The sequence below is a fragment of the Melospiza georgiana genome, chromosome Z, assembly GCF_028018845.1.
Source record: "Melospiza georgiana isolate bMelGeo1 chromosome Z, bMelGeo1.pri, whole genome shotgun sequence".
Classification (NCBI taxonomy): domain Eukaryota; kingdom Metazoa; phylum Chordata; class Aves; order Passeriformes; family Passerellidae; genus Melospiza; species Melospiza georgiana.
Genome location: NC_080465.1, coordinates 49,355,690 through 49,383,225, shown reverse-complemented (window position 1 = coordinate 49,383,225; position 27,536 = coordinate 49,355,690). Strand labels below are relative to the sequence as shown.

Here is a 27,536-nt window from a genome sequence, read left to right as displayed (position 1 = left end):
ATGATCAGAAGGCTGGATTTATTGATATATGATATATAATACATTATTACTATACTAAAAGGAATAAAGAGAGAAGTTGCAGAGGCTGCTAAGCTCAGAATAGAATAGGAAAGAATGAATAACAAAGTTCTGTGTCCAGCAGAAAGCAAGGACAAACTCTCCTGTGAGTGGTCAGCAAATCCAAACACTCACAGAAGATCAACCACCGCTGCACCTGTTGCATTCCACACCAGCCGATAACAATTGTTTACATTCTTCTTCTGGGGGCACAGCTTCCCAGAAGATGAACAAATCCCAAAGAAAGGATTTCTATGAAAAAATGTCTGCGACAAGTTTGAAAAAACTGCTTGCAGTTATCATTCATACAGTCAACACAAATGGCACCAAATATAGTTTAAAGGCTAAACATATTAAATATTCATCGTAAAATTGATAAAAAGAAAGGCTGATCCTATGCAAAATCATGCATTCTATCCCCATCGTGGCTGAGATCAACCACACTAAGAATTTAAATACTTCCAATTAGTGTTGGAATGCGTATTTCCCTTGCAATTACTGAAGCTCTGATTTGTTACTGATTTCTGATTTCAGTTACTGTTTTCTGTTTTTATCAGTTCCTTGATGATGTATAAGACCTTGTCATCTAGAAAAGAAAAAAAAAACCACAGTGTGAAAAAGTGCAACTTGATTCTGAAAATGCCAAAAATTGTAAGAGAAGTCCAGCTCTCAGCAACTTAAAATTCCAATGTTTTAGGCTATGCCAGAATCTAAAGCAAAACAAGTGATTACCATTTGGCAAGCAAAAGGACAAACAGTACGTACACAGTACATCATCATAAAATGATCTGATGAATTGCTGATGACCATTTCGGTATTCCACAAGAGATTGAGAAAGTCATGAGTTAACTCCAGATACATCAGCATACAGAACTCCCTTTCTTCCTCACCTACAATATGCTCCTGAACATCCAGTGTCCAAATTTTAAACTGTGCTCTGCTATCCCTTACTTTTGGGAATCAACATGCCATTGGTTACTATTGATTTTGAGATAACTTGCACAACACTTATAAATCATCTATGCCTAGGATTCTTCACACATAATCTCAATTTTATTTTGAGATGCTTACCTCACCATTACTACCACTACCTTGAATGCTGTTACCAGGGATGTCTTTAAAATGGCAGTTCTCAGATCTTTGTAAATCTGAGGTGAGCCACACAATACATGCAGGGTTAGTAATGACTTTCTGGAAGCCTCTTAATGGAACTTTCATGTCACACATGCTACTGTGTGAAGACACAGTGTACTAACTATTCCTCAGTTTTGCTACAAGGCCCATTTAACAAAGAGTACTGCCAGCAATAAGTTACCTTCAAGTGACATTTTGGGATTTTCAAGCTTCTTTTTCAAAACAGACTCAATGAGAACTCTCAGCTGTTTGAAAATTACTGCTATCTTAACAGGAGCCTATAAAGAAAAGACAAACATTTCATCATCAGACATTTCACACTAAAATATAGATCAAAATTTTACCCTACATATAAACAAGAGTTTATAACAAGATTCTTGCAAACATGATGCACATGTGTGATTTTTAATGGTAATGATAATCATGATATATAGTGTACTCATTAAATGACTGCCCTTACATTATGCCATAGCTATAGGCACCAGTTGTTCATAGTATCAAAGCCTGAAGAACAGCAGCTGAGAAGGGTAACTTAGAATGTGTTCCCACACAACTAGCATAAGAGGAAATTATTACTTCACCAATAAGCTGCCCGATTATTTGCCTTTTTACTCCTCAAGGTAACAAAGTTCAAATTACACCTATATCTGAAATAAAACAGCTATGCATTTGCCTCTTGGGAGGTCTGCCAAGGCAATCACAAGCCTTTTCTATATCTCACTATAAATTTGGATACCTAAACATGAACCCGCTCCCAAAAATATTTAATTTTATCCTTTCCTCCCTATTTCAATCTTTATTTCATTTATATTCTGCCTTTGGTACAACAAGTAGTTGCTACAGCAGAAGTGCAAAATGCAAGGTATTTTGCTTAGCATCTCAGTAGAAAAGTAGAAATCCTGAAACACTGTAAGATGTGATTAGCCAAGCAACTGCACAACTGTAGCCACCCAGGGACCAGAAAAAGAATCTCTAGCAAATCCACAAGGGACCTGCTTGCTAAAATACCTTGTTCATGTAAATCAGTGAATTAAATTATATGACTGCTTACTTGGATCAACAGACTGCAAACAATTGTTTTTATTACAGTTGTCTTTGAGAGCAGCACAAGAACCAGAGCACAGAAGGAGCACAGAAAATTGTAACCATGTAGCTGCCTGGATAGCATAACTTGCCATTTATCAAAATTTACAGAGGATCTTTTTATGACAACTATTTTGTCTGCAAAAACAAGCTAGGAAAGTGCTCTTAGTTTTCCAGTTTCCAAGTAAAACTTATACATGCAGAAAGGAAAAAATCAAATCAATAAAACCAAACACCCCAAACCCAAGTAAGCAGCTATTTTACAATTTGGATTTTTTTTTTTCAAACAATTCTGTCTGCACTATAGAACAGTATATACAGTAGCGTGCTGAAGATAAATATGTAGTTACAAGATTTTAAAATTATAAGAAAGGGTAATATAAAAACAGTACACTCCTCTGCATTTAGTACAAGCTTTATAAAAAAAGGTTTAGTCTGCACCCATTTTTAATACCTTTTCTGAAAAAACACTTTCTTCTTGAAGAGAGAGGGAACTGATTTGTTGCACACCATGTATGACAAGTCTATTCTTTTGAGTGTGATTTATTAAGATTTCATTAAAGTGTATATAAAATTTCCCATAATTATCTTAAATTCTCTCCCCTTTCTTCCCTCTTGTCTCCATCTCCATTGTCACCGTATGTATGATGATCTGAATCAAACTAATGTATCAACTATGTAGTATAAAAGCTCATGGAATCACAAAAGGTGATTAGTTGTAACTCCAGTGCACCTGAAAATGGATCCAACCATCAACTGTCAGGAGACGCTCGCGATGCTGGACTTCTATATCCCCACCAAAAAGCAAAATGGGAAAGGGGGATATTAAAGTAGTTTCTCTCAAATACACCTTGGCATACCTCACCTGCATATAAACAAACACAAACAATTAAAAACTTCAACAAAAAATCCCAATCACATAACATTCTACAACACTAAATTTGATTGCTACTTCTACAAGCAAGAAATACACTTTTTTCCTTTTTCAAGATGCAACCAAAACAAGTTATTGCAATCGATAGCTATCTGTCTGCCTTACACCACATTAAAAGCTCATTCTAAATAAGTGACAGGTTTATATGCCAGAAGCTAGCTAAAGCCACAGTAATCTTCTTAAAGCTCCAACAGAGACATAACATTAACCATAACATTAACCTAACAGCAACACTAGAAGTAGTAACTCTACTGAAGCAAAAGGCAGGCAAAGCTCTTTCATTATACATTCTTCTTGGGAACTGTTTTATCACTTTATCTATATCAACATATGCACATGCATAAATGCGGTACACACAGACACACACACCGCATGAAGTATGGGGTTCAGCATATGCTGATTCTGGCTTTGGAACATCCCAAATAAAGACAGAATGGGGTGAAATGAGTTGTAGTAAGAAGAATGGACATAAGAAGAGTGCATCTTCATAGAAAAGTGCAGGCTTAGTTTGCCCCAATCTTCATGGAATAATTTACCAACCTTAGCTGCTGTCTTGTCATCCCACTATGATGTTCTTGGGCGTCAGGAAATATTTTCAATTCTCAAAAAATACTATCACTTTATATGCATTAAAAAGTCTAATACTTTCTGCTTCTCCACAGTAAATCTGACCATTAAACAACTGTCAAACTTTTGTTGTACCGGAAGTATAACTAAATACAATACAAACACTTCAGTTTAGCAAATAGCTGACAAGATTTTCAATTGAAGAGGAAAGAAGTTAAAAATAATACAACTCACTTAGGAAGTTTAGCTGTCCATTACAGAATTGGCTCTTTTATTTTATTACTGGTGTATGTCAGTACCAAGTTTCAAAACCTCAGAACAGTAACAAAGCAGACTTTGAAAAGTTACTATTACATATTACTGTGTAAAGTGCTAATAAAATCAATAAGACTGTATTCAAAAAAATCAATAATACTATTAAGTTAAATGATACACAGAAAATGCCTTCCATTTATAGCTACCAGCTTCACCATGAACAAATTTGTCCATGACCTTCAGCTTCACCTTTTTCTTCAGCACTCAGTTGATCCACTTTTACGGACTTTAGGATCATTAGATAATAAGACTCTTTAACATAAAACAATTAGATATTAAATAACATACACTAGTTTGAAGTATACTAGAGGCAGAACTCCACCTTTACACAAACTACTAGCTACATTCACTATCTTCAACTTACCTTCTCCTGGTAAAGCAGCCATCCATAAGTCTGCAAGTCTCGATTTACAGAAGAGGGATGAACTTGAGCTTTACCCTGAGCAGTTTCTACTGTGCAAGCCAGCTTCTCTGTAATATCCACAGACTTTGCATATAGTATTTTTCCTACGTTGTCATACAGCCCTGCAGTCAACACAGCTTTAAGAAGAGCTATTTCACTGAGAGACAGGGACTGTGTCGCTCCACTTCCATCCCCTCCACATTGTGTTGAAGGTGCTGTAAACCCTGCTGCTCTGACCACCCTTATGAGTTCTTGCTTCACATCCTGAAATTAGGATAGTATTAGTCAAGTTTTGAATTAAAAAAGTTACATACTCCACCTCAACAGCAGGAAATGACACTTCATCTGAATTATTCATGCTCTCCAGGGGAAATGCCTTACTAGAATAATCACTTGTATTTTCTGCAGCCACACTGGAATCCTAGCTATTTCTATGATAAAATCTCTACCTGCAGTTAAAATGAAAAGATACATTTGCATAAAAGATCCAATTCTGCTTAGAAGTACTCAGTAAACCAAACTTAATAGGAAAGATCAATAAAAACAATTTCTTGCCAAAAATAAGAGGCCATTCATGTGCGTTTGTGGCTCATCTTACTGTTGTTATTTGATATCAAAAATAATATAAATATTTTAATTAATGAAGTTTTGATTCTCTGATGAAAGTAAGTCCTAGCTTCTCCAATGGCAGTGACTACAAAGCTGTTTACCAAAGTGTGCATATCCAAAACTCAAATACAGACGCAGCTACCTTGATTTAGAGTGTGCATTTCATCAGTACCTAAATTCCATTCGCTGTTATGTTGTCCAAATAGTAACTGCCATATATCATGTCTTTAAAAGGGAATGACATTTTCAGAGGGAAATTTTAACAAATATTATGCTCTGTACTCATAAAGTAAAGTTCTACCTCCAGAGTTAACAGTGAAGTCCTATTAAGGAAATTCCTTCTGCAATAAGTCATTTCAGCACGATATCCCCCTTCTTGTCGGGCCCTTTTCCACCTAAGGAAAAAATAGTGAATGTCTTATTATAGCAAGAAACCCATCAAGACTGCAACAGAAGAGGCACTAAGTTAAAAAGAAAAATGTGCTTCAAAATGAATTCTGCTGGTCTAAGGACACTCTAAAGAACACAACTGAAATGTAGATTTGACAGATACAAGGTGATTTACTCTCAACCCCCACACATTTCTGTCTCTCTGGACAGTCAAAACAAAATTCAGACTTAGTGGTAATACCCTAAAGAGGAAAAAACCTGTATGTTATTTTATACATTTGTATATCATTTTATACATTTGTGCTTTATCAAATACAAAATATTCTGGTCAAAATACCACAAACAGCAAACAAAACACTAGGATAAACTGACACAGTAAACTTCTGTATGTAAGCAGGCACAGTTAAAAGGTATTGAAAACCAAAACACTAAGCAAACTGTCCCTTTGTGTTACAATACTTGGCAATCTACTGTTACTCTGAACAGAAAAAAACTTGAAATGAAACCATTTTAAAAATATTAAGGATTCTTTACGTAACTGTATTATCTGTTATCGGCTACTACTTATGAGCATAGGAGAATCATCACTTACCCCAGATAAGCATTGTAGATTGTTATATGGTCTGAAACCGCCATAGTGAGAGATGATTTTGCAAGATCTGCTTCATCTTTTCGACCAATAGGTGTAGTAAATGGGGATTTTTCTGTCATAACAGCAGCCAAAGTTGCCTGTAATTTTTCAGGACACATCACTTAGAAAATTTCAGGCTATTTTTGTGTTATAAATCTGTAAGCTTATAACAAAATTCTTCTTTTATCATTATCTTAGAATTATGGGCTTGGGTTGCAAGGGACCTTAAAGAGCATCTAGTTTCAAGCCCCTGCTTTAGGCAGGGACACCTTCCCCTAAACTAGGTTGCTCAAAGCCCCATTCAATGCAGCCTTGAACACCTGTAGCAATGGGACATCCACAACTTCCTGGGCAACCTGTGCCAGTGTCACCACCCTCACAGTAAAGAATTTCTTCCTAATATTGAATCAAACAAAATGCTCCTTTAGTTCAAACCCATTCCTTCTTGTCCTGTTACCATATGCCCCTTTAAGAAGTTCCTCCTCAATGTCCTTCATATACTGAAAAGCTGCAACTAGGTCATGCTGAAGCCTTTTCTCCATGCTGTACAACCCAAATTTTCTCAGCTGCCTCAAAGAAGAGGTACTCCAATCCTCTCTGATCATCTTTGTGATAAACTCTGGACTCACTTCATCAGATCCACATCCTTTTTGTGTTGGGGCCACCAGAGCTGGATCCAGCACTGCAGGTGGGGTCTCATGAAAGCACAGCAGAGGGGAAGAATCCCCTCCCTCCCCTGCTGCCAGTGGGCTGCATCCAGAGCGGTGTGGGCAGCAGGGGAGGCATGGGATTCTGGCACGTGTGGCTCTCTGGGCTGGGAGTGCCCATGGCTGGGCCATGTGCAGCCTCTCAGCCACCAGCAGCCCCAATTCCATCTCCCCAGGGCTGCTCTAGATCTGTTCATCCCCAGCATGTGTCGATATCTGGGGTTGTCCTGCTCTGGTGCTGCACCAGCACTTGGCCTTGTGAGCTCCACATCTGCCCACTTCTGAAGGTCCCTTTGGATGACATCCCATCCTTCAGATGTGTCAACAGCACTACTCAGGGGTCATCTGCAAATCTGCTGAGGGTGCAGTTTATCCCTGTCACTGATGAAGATATTAAATAACTCTGGTCCCAGTACAGACCCCTGAGGGCACCACTTGTCACTCATGGCCATCAGGACACTGAGCCCTTGACCAGGAGCCTCTGGATGGGACTGTGCAACCACTTTCTTATCCACCTAATAGTTCACCCTCTGAATCCGTCTCTCCCCAGTTTAGATGGGGGACCATAGTAAAGGCTTTGCAGAAATCCAGATAAATGAGTATGTAGCCTTTCCCTTGTCCACTGATGTGGACTCTCCACCATGGAAGACTATTGGGTTGGTCAAGCAGGACTTGCCCTTGGTTAAGCTCATGCTGGTGTCTTGAATCACCTTTCCTCCAAGTGCAACACTATATTTCTAGGAGGATCTCTTCCACAATCTTTCCAGGTAGAGAATTGAAGCTGACAGTTCAGAAGCTCCCAAGGCCCCATTTTTCTACTTTTTTTAAAAGAAGACAGGTACTACGTTTCCCTTTTCCCAGTCACTTGGGACTTCACCTGACTGCCATAAAAGTAGTTGCCATTGATGACTGAAACAAAAAACCTGGAGAGCAAGCCCGATTATCCACTGTGGAGAGTACCTAGGAATTTAGAATCACAGAACCACTTTGAGTTGGAAAAGACCTTAAAAATCATTGAGTCCAACCATACAGAACACTTATATTATTCCCCTCCATGATGTCTGGGTGCCCTCACCCTAAAGTAAACATTTTAACTTGCATCATCTTTTCAAAATACCACATTACAAGAAATTAGATTAATTGCAAAGAATTAATAATTTCTATATTAATAATTTCTATTCTATACTTTTTAAAATATCATTTTTTTTACTCACCACAGGATCCAAACAGCCAAATATAGCGCCAAATATAAGCATTTTGCCAATCTTTACATTAACAGGAAGGGCTGCAAGGTGCTGGCCCAACGGAGTCAACTTGGGCTCGTTTAACTGACAAGCGCCAATCTTCCTCAAAAGATTCATTGCATTACCAATTACTTGCTGCTGTGGGGGATCTAATGCTCTAGAAAGAAAATCTTCAGGAGAGCCAAGATTGCATTTCTGTGAAGTAAAGGGACGTATATTTCAATATAAAAAATTATTATAAAAAGTTAGCTACACAGAAAACTGGAACACTGATCATGCATCAAAAGTTCACATTCCCTCCCGACCAAACAAGCATCTTGCTTCCTGGAAGGCTGACATGCCCCACATTAGGTTAACAAAACTTCACTGTTTGGAAAAAACTTCATATGGCATGACCACTGTTCAGAGAAGTGTGTTACCAGTGATCACTGATGTGCAGGGGATTCTCAATCCTGATGGGCTGCAGTTCAACCCAGCACTAATTTGCCAGGTTGCTAGTTTTCCTATGCACATCCTAATCACTTAAGACATGGAGACAGGTACTGGAATTTCTCCCTTAAACAGAAATCAATTAGAAGGCTATTAACAGAGTTTAAAATTGTCACTCTGAGGCAAACTGGAATCATATTCATAATCACTAGTCTGTGAACAGCATGCTTGTATTTTACAGCAATCAAGTGCTGAGTGTGTACATGTATGAGAAGCCCCACTAAGTAACTGCATTGGACTTGGTTTGTAGTAAAAAACCTTTTCAGCTACTAGGGTCAGTAATTCCAAAACAGACAATAGTATGAAGGCATAATTTGTCCAGAGGCATGCATAGTATTTTTAGCTAACAAGATGTACTGGGCTTGTGTTGCCAGGTTCAGGTAGTAGGGGCTGCACGGGTGAGTTTGCTGGGAAGCTGAGAGAGCAGCTCTCCCTACATCTAGAAAATGCCAGGTAGCTCCAGGGCAGACCCACTGCCCAAGGCTGAGCCAATCAGTGATGGTTATCATGCCTCCAGGAGAAGTTACTGCACAGAAACAAACTGCAGCCAGAGACGAGGAGGTGAGAACAAGTCTGAAGACACTAAAAAGAGTGAATGAAGTAGGGGAGGAGGTTCTCCAGCTGCTACAGTCCATGGTGAGGAAGGCTGCTCCCTTGTAGTTCATGGAGGTCTTTGGTCAGTTCATGGAGCCCCACACTCAAGCAGGTGGATGCCTGAAGGAGGCTGTGACCCTGTAGAGAGCTCACAATAGAGCAGGTTCCTGGCAGGATCTGTGGCACCATGATGAGAGGAGCCCACCAGCAGGTTTGCTGACAGAACTTATGACCCTGAGGGAGATTCCATGCTGGAGCAGTTAATGTAAAACTACAACCTGTGGGAAGGATTCACACTGTAAAGGACTGTCTCCAGTAGAAGTGACGCCAAGATTGAGCAGAGGAAGGAGTCCTCCCTTTCTCTGAGGAGGAATCAGCAGCAGAAATCTGTGATAAACTGACCAAAACTGTCATTCCCTATCTCCCTGCTGATGGAGGATAGGAGGTAGGGAATTGGGAAATAAAGTTAAGGTCAGGAAAGAGGGAGGGGAACTTTTTACTTACTTACTACTACTCTAACTTAATTGGTTATAAATTCAATTGATTTCCACAAATCAAGTCTGTTTTGCTAGGACAGTAACTGGTGAGTCATCTCTTTGTGTCCTTATCTCTAGCTATGAGGCTTTTGTTATATTTTCTCTCCCATCCACCTGAGGTGGAGGGTAATGGAGGACCTTTGGGGCCACCCAGTATCCAGTCATCGTCAACAAACCACCACACAAGGTTAGCAATTCTAAAATCAAAAATTGTACCATAATATGAAGGCATAATTCCTCCAAAGGCACACGCAGTATTTCTGGAACAGAATATTCCATGAAGCTTTCAAACCTGCAACATCACAAAATATATATTCAACTAAATTTTTGAATTAAACTTGTAAATCTGGTTTTTACCTAGCCATTCTTTGCAGTTTTTCTCTTGAGGGGCAGGGAAGGGAGTAGCATGGCCAAGCCATTCATACTTTGAATTAAGGTATGTGTTGTAGCTTTGAAAACAAGTTTTAGTCAGAGAGAGAAAGGCAGGAAACCCTAATTTTCAAAACAAGTCTGTAAAATGCTTTCAAACTGAAAAGCCTTTTCGGTGGCTAAAAGGCACACACTTCATTGGTTAGATCAAAAGATTTTAATGTTAATTCTTTCTCAGCTGAAAGTCACTTTAGGTTTTCACAGAAGGAGGAAAAAGATTATTCCACTGCAGTAACAGAAACGAATTCTGCAGTGCCCCCATCTCATCCATAGAGATTACCTCCTCAGAAGCCTACAGATTTGTCTGATAAAAAATTCAAAGTTTAGGAGGTAAGGTTTGCACACATTTGATGTAAGCCAATCAGGTGTTGTAAAAAATAGATGTTCTACAATTTCCTGTGCTGCACTTTTCCTTTAATTATGAAGTTTTTTTTAAAAAACACACTACAGAAATATTAAGATTAAAATTAACTTTTTCAAAAAGTGTGAAAGGCTACTCTAACAATTTACACATGTGATACTCAAAGTCTTGTCTTGGTTGAGTTTTTTCCAGTTTTATCTTTCTGATTTGCAGTAAGTAAAGTGATTTTCAACAAGAATTCTTGGATTTGCACAGAAAAAACCCCACGGTATTGATGTGATTTACAGAATTTTGCTAAGCTCACAATACCTGTCTCTCGTGTACATTCGGAAGCAGAATCCATCCCTAACACGGCCAGCTCTTCCTTGTCGCTGCAGAGCACTAGCTTTGCTAACAAAGGTCTCTTCCAGGGAACTCATCTGACTGCTTTCATGATACCTTAAACATTATAAAGCAGATACAGATTTCAGAAATGAAATTTTCATGTATATATTACCTGAACACCAGCACACTGACAATATATCTAATGAACAATTTTTGAAAATACATTTAGTTTTGAAAACCAAGCATATCTGGGAGGAACTGTAAATTATAATACCTTGAATACAAGTCACTAGTGAAAGCATAAAAACTGGAAAATGAAAGCTTTTTTGTTTCATCACCTTGGCAATTCAGAACCATTCTAACTCATTGTGTAGGGATTTTCACATTTAAAGTGAAGAAAAATAACTTTCAAAACCTGAGATAGCATAAAAAGTACTTTCTTCATTTTTAAAACAGTACTTGATCATAATTATCCATACATTATATCCATTATCTATGAACTTCCCTTGCTCTTCTCACCATTTGAAACTTCAAACATACATCCCAAACCTGTACCCAAACCTGCAAGCTTTCAAATGAGCTCAGCACATTTCTGCATCCAGAACTCTAATTAATAGATAATTACAAAAAGGATTGCTCTAAGTTAATAAAGATACTACAAAATCCTTGCAGCTCTATCCTCCAAATATTCACAGTAATCACAGTGTGACAGATGAAAATCAAACTCTCACCTATTTTCTTTTGTTCTCCCAGTATCAATTACAAAGACAACATCTGGTATTGTGATACCTGTCTCTGCTATATTGGTTGCCAAAACAATCTGGAAAGAGTAACACAACATTAAAAGAAGAACTGGAATGTGCAACAGGTTTCAATCTTTATATCACTATTATGGAGTAAGTCTGGTTAAATTTTTTTTACCCAGAAATGTTTCCTTAAATAATCTGACAAATAATGAAAACCTACATGACTTGGAAAATGGTCTAGTTTTCCCCAAGGAGAGAAATTAAAAGTTAAGAAATAATTTCACATTCACATTTTGCTTTATAATCCACCACAATTACTGCTTAGTACCTGCCAAAATTGATCAATATTTAATTACATAGTTTGGCAGTAAATAAAATAGTATTTCTCCAAGATAAAAGCCATAGTTACTGGCTAACAATAGTTAATATACAGGTAAGTAATAATTAAGGAAGATTACAGAAAAATTTTAGGTTTAAGAATTTGTCCAATACTGTCAACATTTCCACAGCATATTATCTTCTATCCATTACAGACCACTAAATCAGAATTGTTTTTTGCAGTGAGGAAATTCTAGGAACACCCAGCTGTTGTTTAATTCTGTATGATAACAATTCAGAGTTGCACCCACAGAAAATTTCTCTTTTCAGTTGTGAACTTTGTAAATATTACCTTTCTAATACCAAGAGGAGGTATTGTAAATGCAGCTGCTTGATCTTGTGTTGAAAGAACAGAATGCAAAGCTATCAATCTGTGCCTAGAACAAGAAATTGTAATAATAAATACACATTTATCAAATAACATGGAGTAAAAATATAAGACCAGTATAATGGCAACATGTGGAGAAGGATACACAATCAAACGAGTAAAACTTTGTATGATTACATATGAAAGTCTGCTTCATTGTTTTATTACAATAGCTACAAAAAATAACCTAATTAGTTCATTGGGATGTTCTCCCATTCAGTAAAAATAGTAATGCAGAACTGCTTGTTACTTTACAATAACAGTCTAGCAATAAAGGGAGCTACCTGTTTGTAAACCCAGGTTCTTTAAATTGTGCTTCCGAGAAAATGACCGTAACAAATACGTGCAACTTTGAGTAATAGAGGTCTCTCATTGAGACAACCACAGAGACTGGTACTTTCCTTCTCTTCCAGACCTTTACACCTCAGTCCATCCACAAATATTTAGCATTTGAATGCAATTGTTCCTTTTATGCAGTTGTGCTGCTAACTTTTAGTTATCCCAAAAAAATTTTGAAATTATCTGTCACTACAACCCTAGGCCATTTCTCTTGATAGATCCAGGTGCTCTAGGGCTCTTCTCAGGAAGTAGTCACTTCCATGTAAACAGTAAGCCACAGAAATCTGTATCCCAGGTATGGCAGCTTCCATACCCTAAGAAGTGGAAAAGAAGTAGTCTAGTGCTTTTGATTACATAAATTTGTTGAAGAATAAAATAGAAAGCAATGGAAGAAAACGTACCATACCATTCCTAAGTATCTGTCATTGTTGCTTGAATAACTTTTAGACTATAGCAGTAAGAGTACATTTGCATTGTAGTAAAAGTACATTTGTAGCACCATTAGCTCAGAGGCGTAACTTTCACTTGCCTTTTACAAGAATAGCAAACATTAATGTATATGTTTGTTGCATTGTAACATAAGAGTATTAACTTTATAAAAAATATCTGCATTACCTGTCGTGCAAGTTAAATCTTCTGTCAGTTGAAATGAGATCATACAGCTGCTGGATATGAGCAAGGCCTGGTAAAAAGATCAGCACAGCACCTTCAATATTCTTGAACTGGGGACTTCTATCTGCAAAATAACAGCGCAAGCATATAGATAGGTAAAACAAACATGCATGGCAAGCAGTTTCACAGAACAACAGGAACAAATGCTAGGCCCCGTGGTTAATGCCTCTTAGGATCTTTCCTATGACAATGAAATCAAGTACTTCCTTATAGAAGTAGTAGAAAGCAGTGGAAAATAAATCCAAAGGACAACCCCAAGTACATAAACTTCTTAAGAAGTGGATAAGAAGTACCTAAGTATGCAAGCAACTCCAAAATAAGTTCAAGGTTGATCTTGTAAGGGTTCATATATAAGATAGCCTGCTGTGTACGATTGCTATACTTCGCATAGTAAGTAGTCAAATTGATACCAGATCCGGACTGGATTGGGATATACTCCTAAAAAACAAGAGTAAGCAGAAAAACAAAATCACATTCTTAGTATTTTAGAGGAACATAAAGAGCAGAAGGTGAATTTGCCACTCACGTGAAACAGAGATTGGGATAATAGAAATTTAACTAATTTCCCACCAAAACCTGTGTGAGTTAGATTAAATCACAACCACTTACATAATGTGTATAAATATCTACAACTGTTAAAAGACATTCCAGATTCTAAGAAAAGGTAAATATTAAAGTCTCTCCAAGAGGTAAACAGTTCCCGGGTCCATATCTGGCATTCAACTGGGATATCGATATCCCAGTTCAAACTGGGATAACAAGATGTATACTCTTCTTTCAAAACTCCTAATTTGGGGTGTAAGAAATTCGTTTCACCTTTTCCCTCTCCCTTACTTCACCCTTCTCAACTAATGCTTGCAAGGAAAATTAAGAATGAACTAGGTGGCAACTCCTGCAATGTTTTAGTACAGGAAAAGAGTTAGCAGGACAGATATAAATTTGATTTTTTTCTAGATATCTTACACACCTAGTTTCTAAATTAAGTGGCACTACTGTAAACTACTTCATTGTTACTCAATACACTTAAGGAAGCTTGACACCACATATCCTTCTGTACTGAAGGAAAACAATCAGTAGAGCACACCAGACTATTTTTCAACAGACATGTAAGTGCTTGATTGTAGCAAGCTAAATTTTCAGAAGTTTTGCAAAGCAAATCGGAGCAGACAGGTATCCTCCAAAAAATAGTCTAGATTAACAGCCTAAGTTGCCAAAGTCAGATGGCACTGAGAGAATTTCCCCTTCAAGAGTTTTGATCAAAAAGCACATACAGCTGTCACTGCAGAGTACCTAAAGATTAACCATAACCTGTTAAACTAATGAGGTATATACAACAATCTCAGGTAAATCATCTCCTTTGGCATGCCAAGTTGGAGGATCTTGGGAGTCTTTTAGCTAAAGAAGGATAAAGCCTTTTCTCTTCTGTTGTTAAGTCACTATGTAGGAGAATTCTTGGAGGAAAAAAAAAATGGTTTCCCTGCTGCTGCTTATACACCCAGAGCTGGTAATCTACAAGAGACCTCAATGTCAAATACAATGTCAGCAAAAGCAAGACAACTATATAGGAGTCGGAGCAACAATCAAAAGGGTGACGCATTCATAAGTATTACTAGGAGTGCCATTGTGTCTGTTTTTTATAAACTGAGTATCAAATATTCATTTGGTATTTTACAATCCAACCACAATAAATTCAAAGGAACCAAAATGATTAAATAACAAAAACTCCCAAAAGGTTCCAAGACAAAACTAAAAGTGCCTGTTTCACCTGGTGCTTTGTAGTGCTTCCTCCTTTACCCGTAAAATTTATTGTTACTTCCTCCTCCTCCTCCAAGAACTTCTGACAATATTCAGAGTCCTTCTCCAGAACATAGCCAGTTGCTTCAATTACATCTTCAACATGGAAAATCTTTAGTGAAAATTCAAAGAAAAAACATCAGGCACATAAAAAACTAATCAGCAACTTTTTTTTATTTTTTAAATCTTGCGTAACAAAGTTGACCAGGGCGTTAATGTTGTAATAAATCTTGCACATTTCAACTAAAACTGTCATGATTTTTGAAAACCTAATCTTGGAGCTGCTAAAAGTTTGTTAATGGGCTTCTCCACCTGATCACTACATAACCTTTACCATAACCTACATAATACACATAAGAAAAACTAATGTGTATTATAACTTAAAACTTATGCATAAGAATGCAGTCACAAAGTTACAGGGGGTGTGAGAAGAATTCTTGAATGCTTTCCTTTCTCCCTAAGTTGAACAGACAAAAATCCAAGCGTAACTGAGGGACTGACTGTAACCAATAAATCCATCACAAAAAATAGTACAGCTATGCACTCCAAAGCCCTGAAGCTATTCTATATTTCCATAAAAGAAAATGGACTACAAGTCCTTGAAATACTTATTGTAAGATCTATATTTCTGGTAAAAAAAAAAAAAAAAAAAGTGATGTATTATTTAGATACTAACTAGGCAAACACTGTATACATATATACAAAGTATCCTGCATAATCAAAATAAACATCTACCTACCTCAACTGGGTAGCTTCTCCCCGAGATCCTTAAAATGGGACAGTGTGAGAAATAGCTGGAAAACTTCTCACTGTCTACAGTGGCACTCATTAAAATCAGGTGCAGGTCTGAGCGTTTATGCAAGATCTCTCTCAGAATAACTAGCAAGAAATCAGACTGGACACTTCTTTCGTGTACCTAGAATTAGAAAAATAGATCTATAGCAAGAATTTAGTACAGATCAAGGCCCAGAATAACTGTAATTTCTGCAGAATAGTAAAGAACTGATAACCTCATCAACAATAATATGAGATATACTTGACAGGAGACCATCTTCTTGAAGTTTCCGAAGCAGGACACCTGTTGTACAGTACAGCAGTCTGGTGGCTTCTCCTGTTCTTGATTCCATACGAATTTGATATCCACATAGGGAGTTCTTAAAAAAATACATTAAAAATATAGAATAACTTAAAATAACATACAAGCTAACAACATTCAAAATTAGGTGAATTTTAATATCTCTCAGATTCAGATACTGACCAAATTTGCTAATTAAGTAGTATAGTGAATGACTGCCACACTTCCTCACAAGTACTTTACCTTGTTGAGAAAGGAAAAAATAATGAAATTTATGCAGAGCGGCAAAGAACTGATAAAATCAGGGTTGTTTTCAGGACTCTGACAGTTTCACAAATATTTCCGTACAAATTGCTCTAACATATACAGCCCTTCGGTTTTCATCAAGTAACAAAATAACTTATGCTGGAAAGGGCCCCTCTCAAAGCAGGGCTTCACTCAAGGCCAGACTGGATTGTTCAGAGCCTTATTTGGGGGACTTTGCGTCATCCCTAGTGGTAGTGACACAACAGCCTCTGGGCAATCTGCTCAAATCTTTGACCATTCCATATATGAAACACTGTTGCTTTATATCAGCCTCTGAAGAATTCAGGAATCATATACGGATATCTACAGGTTCACAGGTGACAAGAGAAAAAGAAACAATGGACATACCAAGAAGTCCTTTTCAAGAGAAAATAACATCTATTTGTTTGGTTGTATAAGAAATAATGTTCTCACTTTTTGCCAACAATCCAGCCCCCTGTATTTGATCAGGACAAAAGAATTAAGACACTTCTTACTTTTCCTCCTGGTCCTGATTCACAGCCTAGCTCTTCACAAACTCTTGTTGCCAGACTCACTGCTGAGATTCTTCGGGGTTGTGTGCAAACAATGTTACATTTTTTTGATCCTTCATCTAGCAACAGGTCTTCCAATAAGAAATGGGGCACCTGGGTACTCTTCCCACTGCCTGTTTCACCAGCGACAACAACTACTCGATGTTTTTTAAGAGTTTCTACAATTGAGTATCTGTGCTTAAACACAGGTAACTCCTGCCTCTCTTTCAGAAGCCTCTGGTATCTAGAGGAACTCTGCAGCTTCCTAAACAAATTCCTTGAAGGTTCCAAATTATCTGCATCTGAGGTCTCAAGGGAGAGACTGCTGAAGTCCTCATCAGGAACCAAGTTTTCCCAGGAATCTTCAGGACCCTCAGATAGTCTTGGCTCGTTTTCAGACTGTAGCTGCTGCTGCTGTTTCAGTTTGTTTAACAATTTAGCAATAAAGGTATCACGCGGTTTGTTGGTTTCTATCTTGCTTTCCTCTTCCTTTTTCTTTTCAATATCCCTCCATTCTAGCCAGACATCTCGGTAGGTAGGAGGCAGCAACTGATGAACTGACTTCCAGTGAAAAAAGCAGAAAAAATTATGTTATCTACTACTTAGTAACATCACTATTTTTAGTACTTTATGTGTAAACAAACTCAAATGTCAAAAGATTTGACAAAAAACAAATAGGAAACCATTCTAAATACAGAAACTATGAAAGCAGTAAAATAAATGTCAACAATATGTCTTTATTAGCTTTCAGTTTTTACAAGTCTGAATGTATAGCTTTAACAAAAATATCTTTTCTGTATGCTGCAAAGCATACACACAATTAGATAAAAACATGAGATGCGTATGGAATGAGAATATGTAATGGAAGCAAAGAATTTAATGGGAAATACTACATGAAACTATTTTTACAACACAACTAAAGATACTATAGCAAAAAAGTGCAGAAGCAGATTTGAGGCCAAGAACAGTAATGCTGCTAAGAAACTTACCTGTCCTTTGGTTAAATGGTAGAGTGCCAAAGTAGCAGCTAGATGTTGTGCTTGCATACTATCTTCTGTTACGATTGTAGGACACATTGCCATTACATCATCTGATGACTTGATAATCCTGACCCTTAAAGAAAAATTTCAAAAGGAGTTATCTCAATTTTCTGCAACCAGTATAAACAGAAAATACCTGCAATGATGTTATATTTTCAGCAAATATTCCAGGAGTGAATCTGTGTTTTTTTGGTTTTTTTTTGTTTAATTTTATAAACAACTCCATTTTCTTCAACTCAGAAGCATTTATATATATAGAGATTACCACTAAAGTTAGGTGCTTTGGAAGAAGCACCCAATGTAACTATTTAGGATAGATCAAGATGACTTTCAACGGCCTACCAAGATGCAAACATCTGTTTAACAGATAAACAGCAGTCAGAGCAGGAGCAAAATTTATCATATTTTTAGAGATGGCAGTCTGTTAGTAGTTTTCAGCTTGAGCAAGAAAACAAGCTCTTTCACTTGGTTCCTTCAAGAAACATTGCTTATTTATAACTTTGTGTCTGTTTTATTCATATATGATAACATTCTACTCTACAACTCTGTATTTTAGACTTGATTTCGAAAAAAAAATTTAAGATACTGCACTGTTTTGCCCATAAATTTATGGTACCTTTGACACAAATTTTTAACTTCCACTTTATTTTAAACAATTTTCAGAAGGGTTTTGGTATTCATAAACTTGAATCTCTGATTTAATATTTTACTTTGAATAAGAACACCAAACATAAATTGTTCAAATCTATCTCATAAGGGTGCTTCAGACTAATCTTTCATCCAGCAGTACACAAATAAAAATAAGATTCTACCGAATGAACTCATAAAGCAGGAATAAGGGTTTTTTGTGATTTTGTCTAGGCTAAGCATAATTTCTGCAGAGCTATCCAGAGTAAAATACCTCCCTGATGGAGTAACAAAGAGTTTGGGTTAAACACTGTATTGATATAAATCTCCATCAACAAGAGAGAATTGCTGAGATATTTTATTTTCAAATGAACCAAAAGGCAAATGTAAAGATTACAGGAAATACATACCTACATTTCCAATATTTTCCAACAGGAATTTTTTCAAAAGAAGGATTTGGGCTCTTTGGAAAATTCTTTCTGCACCAGTCAATCAAAAACTGTTTTGGAGATTTACCAGTCCAGCTTCGAGCACTATAATCAAAATTTCTTATATCTAGTGGATCTCTCTTTTTCACTGTAAGAGCAGAAAAATACATTCTAAATCCTCCTAAAATCTATTTTACAGTCCTTTGAAGTAATTTTTACCTTTTATTCACAAATATTTTACTAGATAGCACAATTTTCTGAAATATTTTGCAGAAATACAGGTATTGATGCTACATTACAGAAACTTCTGCTTTTCCTACAGAAGTATCTGGCAGAAAATTAATTACAGTATTTTGTTATCTTTGATCATCCAGTAATTTTAGAAGTTTCATTAAAGTCTGGTTATTAGAAAATATTTTAATAGTTTGAAGATTTACAATGAAAATAGTTTAAAAATATGAGAGTGCAACTGAAACAGCAACTAGCCCTACAACTGAAAAAAATAAAAAATAAATCTAATTTTTAAGACATGACAGCATGACAAAAATAGCTTTCAATGTAATCTGCTAAAACAAGTACAGATCCCTTAAAGTCAGCTTGGTCAGTGAGACAGACTGTATGCAGATGACACTCAGTAGGGTGAGAGTGTTGATCTGCTGGAGGGCAGGAAGTCCCTGCAGAGGGATCTGGGCAGGCTGGATCTCGGCTGAGGCCAATGGTGTGAGGTTCAACAAAGCCAAGTCCCAGGTCCTGCCCTTGGGTCACAACAGCCCCAGGCAGCTCCACAGGCTGGGGCAGAGTGGCTGGAAAGGAGCTGGGGGTGCTGGTGACAGCAGCTGGACATGAGCCAGGCTGTGCCCAGGTGGCCAAGAAGGCCAATGGCATCCTGGCCTGGATCAGCAATGCTGTGGCCAGCAGGGCCAGGGCAGGGATTGTCCCCCTGTGCTGGGCCCTGCTGAGGCCACAGCTCCAGTGCTGTGTCCAGGGCTGGGCCCTCACTGCAGGAAAGGCCCTGAGGGGCTGGAGAGAGCCCAGAGAAGGGCAATGGAGCTGGGGCAGGGTCTGGGGCACAAGTGCTGTGAGGAGCAGCTGAGGGAGCTGGGGGTGTTTGTCCTGGAGAAAAGGAGGCTCAGGGGGGACCTTATCACTCTCTACAGCTGCCTGAAAGGAGGCTGTGGCCACATGGGGTCAGTATCTTCTCCCAGGCAACCAGGCAACCATTGCCTCAATCTGCATCAGGAGAAGTTCAGGCTGGACATTAGGAGGGATTTATTCACAGAAAGGGCTGTCAAGCATTGGACTGGGCTGCCCAAGGAGGTGGTGAAGTCACATCCCTGGAGGCATTTAAGGAACAACTGAACTTTACAGCCAGTGCCATGGTCTAGTGGACATGGTAGTTTTTGGACACAGGCTGGACTCAATCTCAGAGGTCTTTTCCAAGCTAATTGGTTCTGTAATAGTTCACAATCCTTTCCCACAATCAGAGCTTTTTCACTCAGTACTGCAAACCTAGCAAAACAAGAACTAATTCTAGAAATCTGTGGTATGATTCAAGCTCTGAACTACTACAGAATACTGAACTACTTCCAACGCACCTTTGTCTTCCTTTGCAGCACCATCAGGTTTTTCAAGCAAACTCAAGTTCAAAGTGGTCTCCTGAGGTTGAGATGAGGGAGTTTTTTTCTTTTCATTTTGCTGTTGGTTTGAAATCTTTATAGCTGGATTAAATACTGGATGTTCCTCAAGTGCTGCCATTTCTGTCAGAGAGAATATAACTTATACCCATGAACTGCTTAAGAAACAACTGTAATAATTCATACTGAGTGCCCAAAACCAGAACTAGTGAAATTTTACTGGCTTTTTAGAACTTGACCAAGAAAGAACAAATTCAGAAAAGCCTTCATTTCACAAAGTGGCATAAAAGGTAACGAAATTATCTTTAATTCAACTTGACTCCAAGATATAATTGCCTAACAAACATTCAGACCAGAAAAACACAGGCAACTTGCATAGCTCTACCTTGCTGAATTCTTCTTATTTTTTCTTGTGCTGCCTTCTGGCCTTGCTTGTCTTTGTCTTGCTTGGAGATGCTTGCTTGTTCTTTTGCTTCTGAAAGCTTGGCAGACAGATGTATATACCTCTCATTCTATTTCAAACAGAATTATTAATTACAAGTTGAATATGGTATGCTTGTCACTTTCAATGCCCTTCATGACAAAGTGCAGGTTTTTTACCCTTTATACCAAGCTTATGCAATTAGTTTTTATTTAATTAACAGTCAAAATCTCCCAGAATTTGATAGTAACTCGCTCAATCTAATGGAAATGTATTTTAAATTTTTCTTTCCCAAACACGACATTCAACATTTTCAACGCAGTACAAATAATAAGGGAAAGGAAAAACAACTTAGAAAACAAGAAGCTTCAACAGGTTTTCCTTCAATACCGTGATACATTACTGGCAAGATAAAAACATTTTCAATCCCCAATTTATAACACACAAATTTGTAACAAACAGATCCACCATTTGCAGATGTACCAGACATATCAGTTTTTAGAAAGACTCCCATGAAGTATTATTCTGTCTTACTGGGTCAAATTTTTCTTCATCTGTCTCTTTCACAGACTCATCCTTCTCTTCATCACTCTGTTGCTCGGCGTATTGCAAAATCCATTCCTTCATAGTCAATTCTTTCTCCTTCCTCACATTTGTTTCCTAAGAGCAATATAAGTTAAAAGTAATGATAATGTACGTGAAAGCAATGCTTTCTTCTGCCAGTACCTAGGAACTACTATAAAGGTTTTATACATAATATACATACATACATATATATATGACAAGAAAGAAAGCTTTCCCAACCAGGATGAATATCGCACTATACATCTAAATAGATCTTAACACTAGAATAACTATAATTACAATAAGGAATGAAACCCTTTGCAGGGCATTTTTTTTTGTTTTAGATTTAATCTGGTTTAAGATTAAATGCCCACAAAAATTGAAACACTGACAGCACACAGGCAAACTTAAACCCTCATAAAATCATATAGAGTGCCACATATACATAAACAGAATAAACCCATTATAGGAGAAAATTAGGAAATTAAGATACAGAATTATAGAACGGCTTGTGTTGGGAGGGACCTTAGAGGTCATCAAGTTCCAAACCCCCTGCTATAGGCTGAGACACCTTTTACTAGGCCAGGTTGCTCAGAGCCCCATCCAACCTGGCCTTAAACACTGCAAGGGACGGGGCATCAGCAGCTTCTCAGGACAACCTGTTCCAGTGTCCCATCATTCTCACAGAAAAGAATTTCTTCCTGACACCTAATCATAATCTCATGAGATTCCCTGCGCTTTACCACAAAAATGAACTATGAAGAACCTTCTAGACTCAACAGGAAAAATACCTTTAAATTGCCATTCCACTAAAATTAAAATGCAGGTTTACAATTATTAATCACACAACATTTTCATAAGCTTTCCACATCAGCGCTGGAAATCAATGCAACTCCTGTATTTTAGAAAGTTTTATTGTCTCTTCCCTCACGACCCAAGTAACTACCGATTAGATTCTTAGATTACCTTAGTTCCAGGGCCATTTTCTTTCTTTTTGTTATCTTCTAAGTGAGGTGGGATTCCACACTTTGACACAGCAGAACAAAATTTTGCTCTAGGTTTCTGTTCCTGTTCTTCAAATTGCTGGCTAAAACCTTCAGGCAAGGCATCTTCAAAATAAAAAGAGAAAAAACATGTCACAGAAAATAATAATAATTACAGGAAAATACTTTAAACTCTGTTAGGAACCAACTAGAAGAACACAAACTGAAATAAAAGTTAGGCTTTAGCATTTATATAAAATAGTTTATCTGCTCGTTGGAAATTCACAGAACTCCAAGTGTAGGAACGGGAAGACCACAAGACTTCCTGCACTAGAATCCAGACCCAGTCAGCCGTGCATGTAGGAGAGGAACACTGTTGCAACTACTAGTCTTAGGGGAACATTGTATTTAATTACTATTGTGAAGTAATAATGCTACTGCTTAGCAGGTCCTATATCTCTTCTGTAAAAAACTATTTTCTGTAACCATACTCACCATTGGGAAGGTTTAAACAAAGCCAATCAAGTGCAGAGTGAAGATCACCCCCATATAAAAGTGTATTTTTCATTGCTTCTTCAATGTGTTCAGTCTTGAAAGAGAATCTTTGTAAAGCCATGTATACATCCTATAAATAAAAGAGCTAAAAAGATTAGGATTTAATCTAGCAATCTAATATAGGCTTCCAAAGTTCTATTTCTCACATATCAGAAAGCCAGCATTAAAGGGAAACAAACACCGTGCATTAATGTAACAGAAAATTCTGTTTTGCATAATTAGTATTTTCTTTTTAAATATGCAAGCATAGGTATCAATAAATCTAGATTCCTGCCTCTCTCTCCACAATGTGTTTTCTAGCTAAATAAAGACATACCTCCAATTTTCCAGGTACATAGAGTAAAAAATGTAGGAGACCTAAAACATTCAGATTAAATATTATCCCTCTATCTTGTCTGAAAGCTCTTGATTTTAGTTCCTGAATCCATAAAAATGTGCCTTTCTTAATAAGCATACTCCTTGATTTCAGTGACTAATCATTAATATAACTACTGAAAAGCATGCTGTATTGGCTTGTGCCACACACAATACAATTATGTAATACACACAAGGGGAATATGACACTTGACAAAAATTACAAAAGACAAACTATTCTAAATGAATAATGAAAAACAAGATTTTGAACTGTACCTGTAGTTTCTTTGCAGTCAGTCTTTTGGAAATCATTCCCTTGTCCTCATTTTGGTTTTTATGGTTATTAATCACATCGATAATCCTCTTCTCTAAACTACCATTTATCATTACCTGCAAAGAAAAAATGAGTTGATAAAAGTTAAACTTTGGAAGTTTTTATGACATGTCAATGCACTTCATTACTAAGGACGTAACAAGGCAGAAATCCCTCTGCCATTCAAATTCCAATATTTCAAGCTTTCTGTAAGTGGCCTAAACATCTCTTACAAAAAGGACACTTTTTCTTCTGCAAGTTATACACTTTCACTTGAAATAGAAGAGTTAATTCCTTATTACCAAGAAAGTCAATTTACCTTTTAAAGGAAATATTGTATGTTAAGGGAAATATTGTAAGCAAAATAAAATTTTACCAAAAAAAAAAAACAAGCCCTTTCTCCTCTGCTCACATAAAGTAATTTGAACATCAAGATGCAGTCTGTGACATCCTCCTTCCAAAACACCTTTAAAAACATATTTAGTATAATAATTCTTATGTTTGAAACTTTTCTAAAACATGAACCTATCTTTAGTTGCTACTAAGTTTGTTATATAAAATCTATATTCCTTCTCTGACAGGAAGAAAGATCCATATGCACAGGAGAAGCCCAGACCTAACTCCTAAAATAGTCCTGCATGCAAAGTATTATTTGTTATTTTTTGTAAAAAAAGACATTATTCTACTGTGGTAATTTACCCCTATTGCTTAAAGGACACTCAAAACCCTAAACAAAATCAAACTCTCAATGGTCAATTGTCTCATATATTAATGCAGTTTACACGCACAACCTAATACTGAAAAAGATCTGAAGAAATATTTACTCACCTAAAGCAGTACTATGAAAATCAAAGTTGTTTTATGTAAAGAAGATACTTGCCTTAAGAACAGATTTATCTAGATTTGCAGCAGCATTGGAATCTGTTGTTGAACCAAAACTGTAAGTTTTTGGACCTGCAAATTGCAAATAACCATCAATTAGACAAAACCCACAGAGAATGTTGTTTAACATAGCTAAAGCAGACCTAACATAACAGAAATTAGTGCAAACTGCCACACTAACTTGCCAGAAACTTGCAGGTACTTAACAACAACAATAATCAAGAAAGGCCTTGAACAAGGAATAGTGAAGAGGGCTATGACAAAATATAAACTTCAAAGGGTATAATGTGAGGACATGGGATTGACTGCTCACTCTCTGAACACTGAAAAAGAATTGCCAAATAGGGAAGCAAAATGATAACTTCAAAACAAAGTAAATGGTAGTTTCAAAACAAGCAAGGCTGTTGAGGATTTTTTATTACAAAATGCATAGCTATGTAACAGAACTCTTTGCCACTAAAGCCACGGACTGTAGATGTTTACTGAGGTCCAAGGGCAGAGAGAACAGCTTTGCAGTGAAGAAATCAATTGACATGGGAGAGCATTGAAAAAAGAATGACATATGCTTCAGGGAGGCCCTACATGACTGATTTGTTCTTACCTAGGTATCTGCTTTTGTTCCCTACCTAGGAGAGAGCACTGGCTTACAGAAGCCTTTGGTCTGCTCATTCCTAAATACTTTTCATTTAACAGGTATTAAAAAACCAAACTCTGATCCACAAAACTATTTATTGTCATTAGAATGACAAGACACAGCTTGCTGTAGAATCCCATCACTTTCAGAGCACGTGTACCGTGTCTGGTGCTGCACAGGCAGAAGGAAACCGAGCAAGGCCATAGCTTCCACCCCTCTGTGCAGCTGCACGCTGCTCCAGGAGGCACAGCTACCTCCCAGCAGGTGGGCTGGCAGCTCATCCCTGCTGGCCTGCCTGCAGAACAGCTCTGGAAGGGCCTGCTTTGAGACCACACCAGGTTTTGGTAACTGCGCTTCAGAAAAAGAACAGTCCCCTCTAATCAGGAGACACAAACAGCTGTCAGCACTCAGGATCTACTCACTGGCACTTACCAGGGGGCTCTTTAAAATATACCTAATTAGCTTTCATTTACGTTGACTGATTTTTCACCACAACCTGAGAGAGAAGCAGGTTATTTTCTGAAGAGGACTGAGCACCGTGGTTATTGGAGGAATGGAGGACACAAGAAATAGACAGAGTCCACATTTGTAAAAACAGAATGCATGAATAGCTTCAGGATGCTTATATTACCAGATTACAAGACTCCATAACTAGTGGGGAACTCAGATGTCCTGGCTATTGCATGATTTGCCCATGTCTGCAGCAAAAGCTGTTCTAATGTTATATGGTATCTGAGCTGCTTCTGACAAACCTGGCTTGTTAAAAACAGGCATCCCATAGTGCTTCAGAATAATAGTTTTTCAAACTGCACTTAGAATAGCCATCCCTCATCTTATCTAACACAACAGAAGTGCCTCCAGCCCTGTAACAGGTCTTTCAAGGCAGAAAAAATCACCCAAAATAAATCCCCAATCCACATTATATTGATTTTGATAATATACAAAACAAATACATCAGACGCTCTGGGAAAGTGCTGTCCAAACAACTGCTTCACAGGAACTGCTGATAATCTAATAACAAGACTTTCTGTAATTAAACTCAACACATCGATCCCACCAAGACTTATCTGCTCAGGGACACCCCGAGAGCAGAACCACAGAATAGCTGCAGTTGGAATGGATCTCTAGAGATCATCCAACCCCATATGGCAGGATCACCTAGAGCAGGGGACACAGGAATGAATCCAGGTGAGTTCTGCATATCTCCAGAGAGGAAGACGCTGTGACCTCCCTGGCAGTCTGTTCCAGTGCCCTGCCACCCTCAGTGTACAGGAGCTCTTCCTCCTGTTGAGGTGAAACTTCTCGTGTTACAGTTGTGCCTACTGCTGTTCATTCCGGGCACCACTGAAGAGAGTAGTGGCATCATCCTTTTGGCACGAGTCTTTGAAATATTTATATACATTTCTGTGGGCCCCTCTCAGTCTTCTCTGCACTGGCCCAGCTCCCTCAGTCTCTCCTCATGAGCAGCCGCATCATCTTTCACTGGACCCCTCGCATTTAACCATCATCTTTCTTGTGGGAGGAGCCCACAACTGGACACAGACACCAAACGTGGCCTCATTAGGGCCAAGTAGACGGGGAAGAGTCCCCTCCTTTGACCAGCTAGACAGACAAGGCAGATGAGGAGCGGAGCAATTCCAGCTGCCTCTCCGACGCTGGCAAACACCAGCCCCAAAGGCCGGCCCCTTCTGGTAACGCCGCGGTCGCGGCAGCCGCACCCCCAGGGGCCCCCTGAAGGCACTGCGCTTCCAGCCACGGTACCCTCAGTCCCCCTCTGGCACGGCACAGCGGGGCACGGCCGCCGCCGGGGCTGCGCGGGTCGCGGTACCTTGTTTGACACGCGGTTCCTTGGAGGCGGGCGCTGGTCGCGGCGGGGCGGTGCGGCTGCCGGGCTCCGCGGCCACCCCGGCCTGCGCGGCGCGAGCGCGGGCGGTGGCGGTGGCGGCGGCGGCCGCATGAGCCGCGCTGCCCGCGCGCTGCTTCTTGTTGCGGCCGCCCATGGCGCCCCCCCAGCTCTGCGCGCGCGCACATCCGGGCACCGCGCTCGGCGCTCCCCCGCCGCCTGCCATTGGCCAGCGCCCCCGGCGCACGCGCGCGGGCCGCGC

At 38.5% G+C, this 27,536-nt stretch overlaps 1 protein-coding gene across 2 annotated transcripts; it reads right to left on the bottom strand.

The window, feature by feature from the left end:
- Positions 1 to 27,431, bottom strand: DHX29 (DExH-box helicase 29). 2 transcript variants are annotated; one of them, XM_058043709.1, is made up of 27 exons: positions 27,260 to 27,431; positions 24,796 to 24,869; positions 23,879 to 23,992; positions 23,189 to 23,318; positions 22,677 to 22,819; positions 21,681 to 21,806; positions 21,111 to 21,237; positions 20,687 to 20,848; positions 19,074 to 19,239; positions 17,986 to 18,109; positions 16,961 to 17,557; positions 16,114 to 16,257; positions 15,843 to 16,019; positions 15,075 to 15,215; positions 13,603 to 13,747; positions 13,253 to 13,373; positions 12,224 to 12,308; positions 11,539 to 11,627; positions 10,793 to 10,921; positions 9,910 to 9,985; positions 8,045 to 8,269; positions 6,085 to 6,221; positions 5,404 to 5,497; positions 4,455 to 4,757; positions 3,008 to 3,139; positions 1,373 to 1,469; positions 1 to 643 (listed from the first exon to the last, which is right to left on the bottom strand). In XM_058043709.1, the coding sequence occupies exons 1-27, from the start codon at positions 27,429 to 27,431 to the stop codon at positions 588 to 590; spliced, it is 4,086 nt and encodes a 1,361-aa protein (XP_057899692.1). In that variant the 3' UTR covers positions 1 to 587. The 2 variants fall into 2 exon arrangements, with proteins under 2 accessions (XP_057899692.1, XP_057899693.1); XM_058043710.1 differs by lacking the exon at positions 27,260 to 27,431 and adding an exon at positions 26,590 to 26,646.
- Between the last annotated feature and the right edge of the window lie 105 nt (positions 27,432 to 27,536).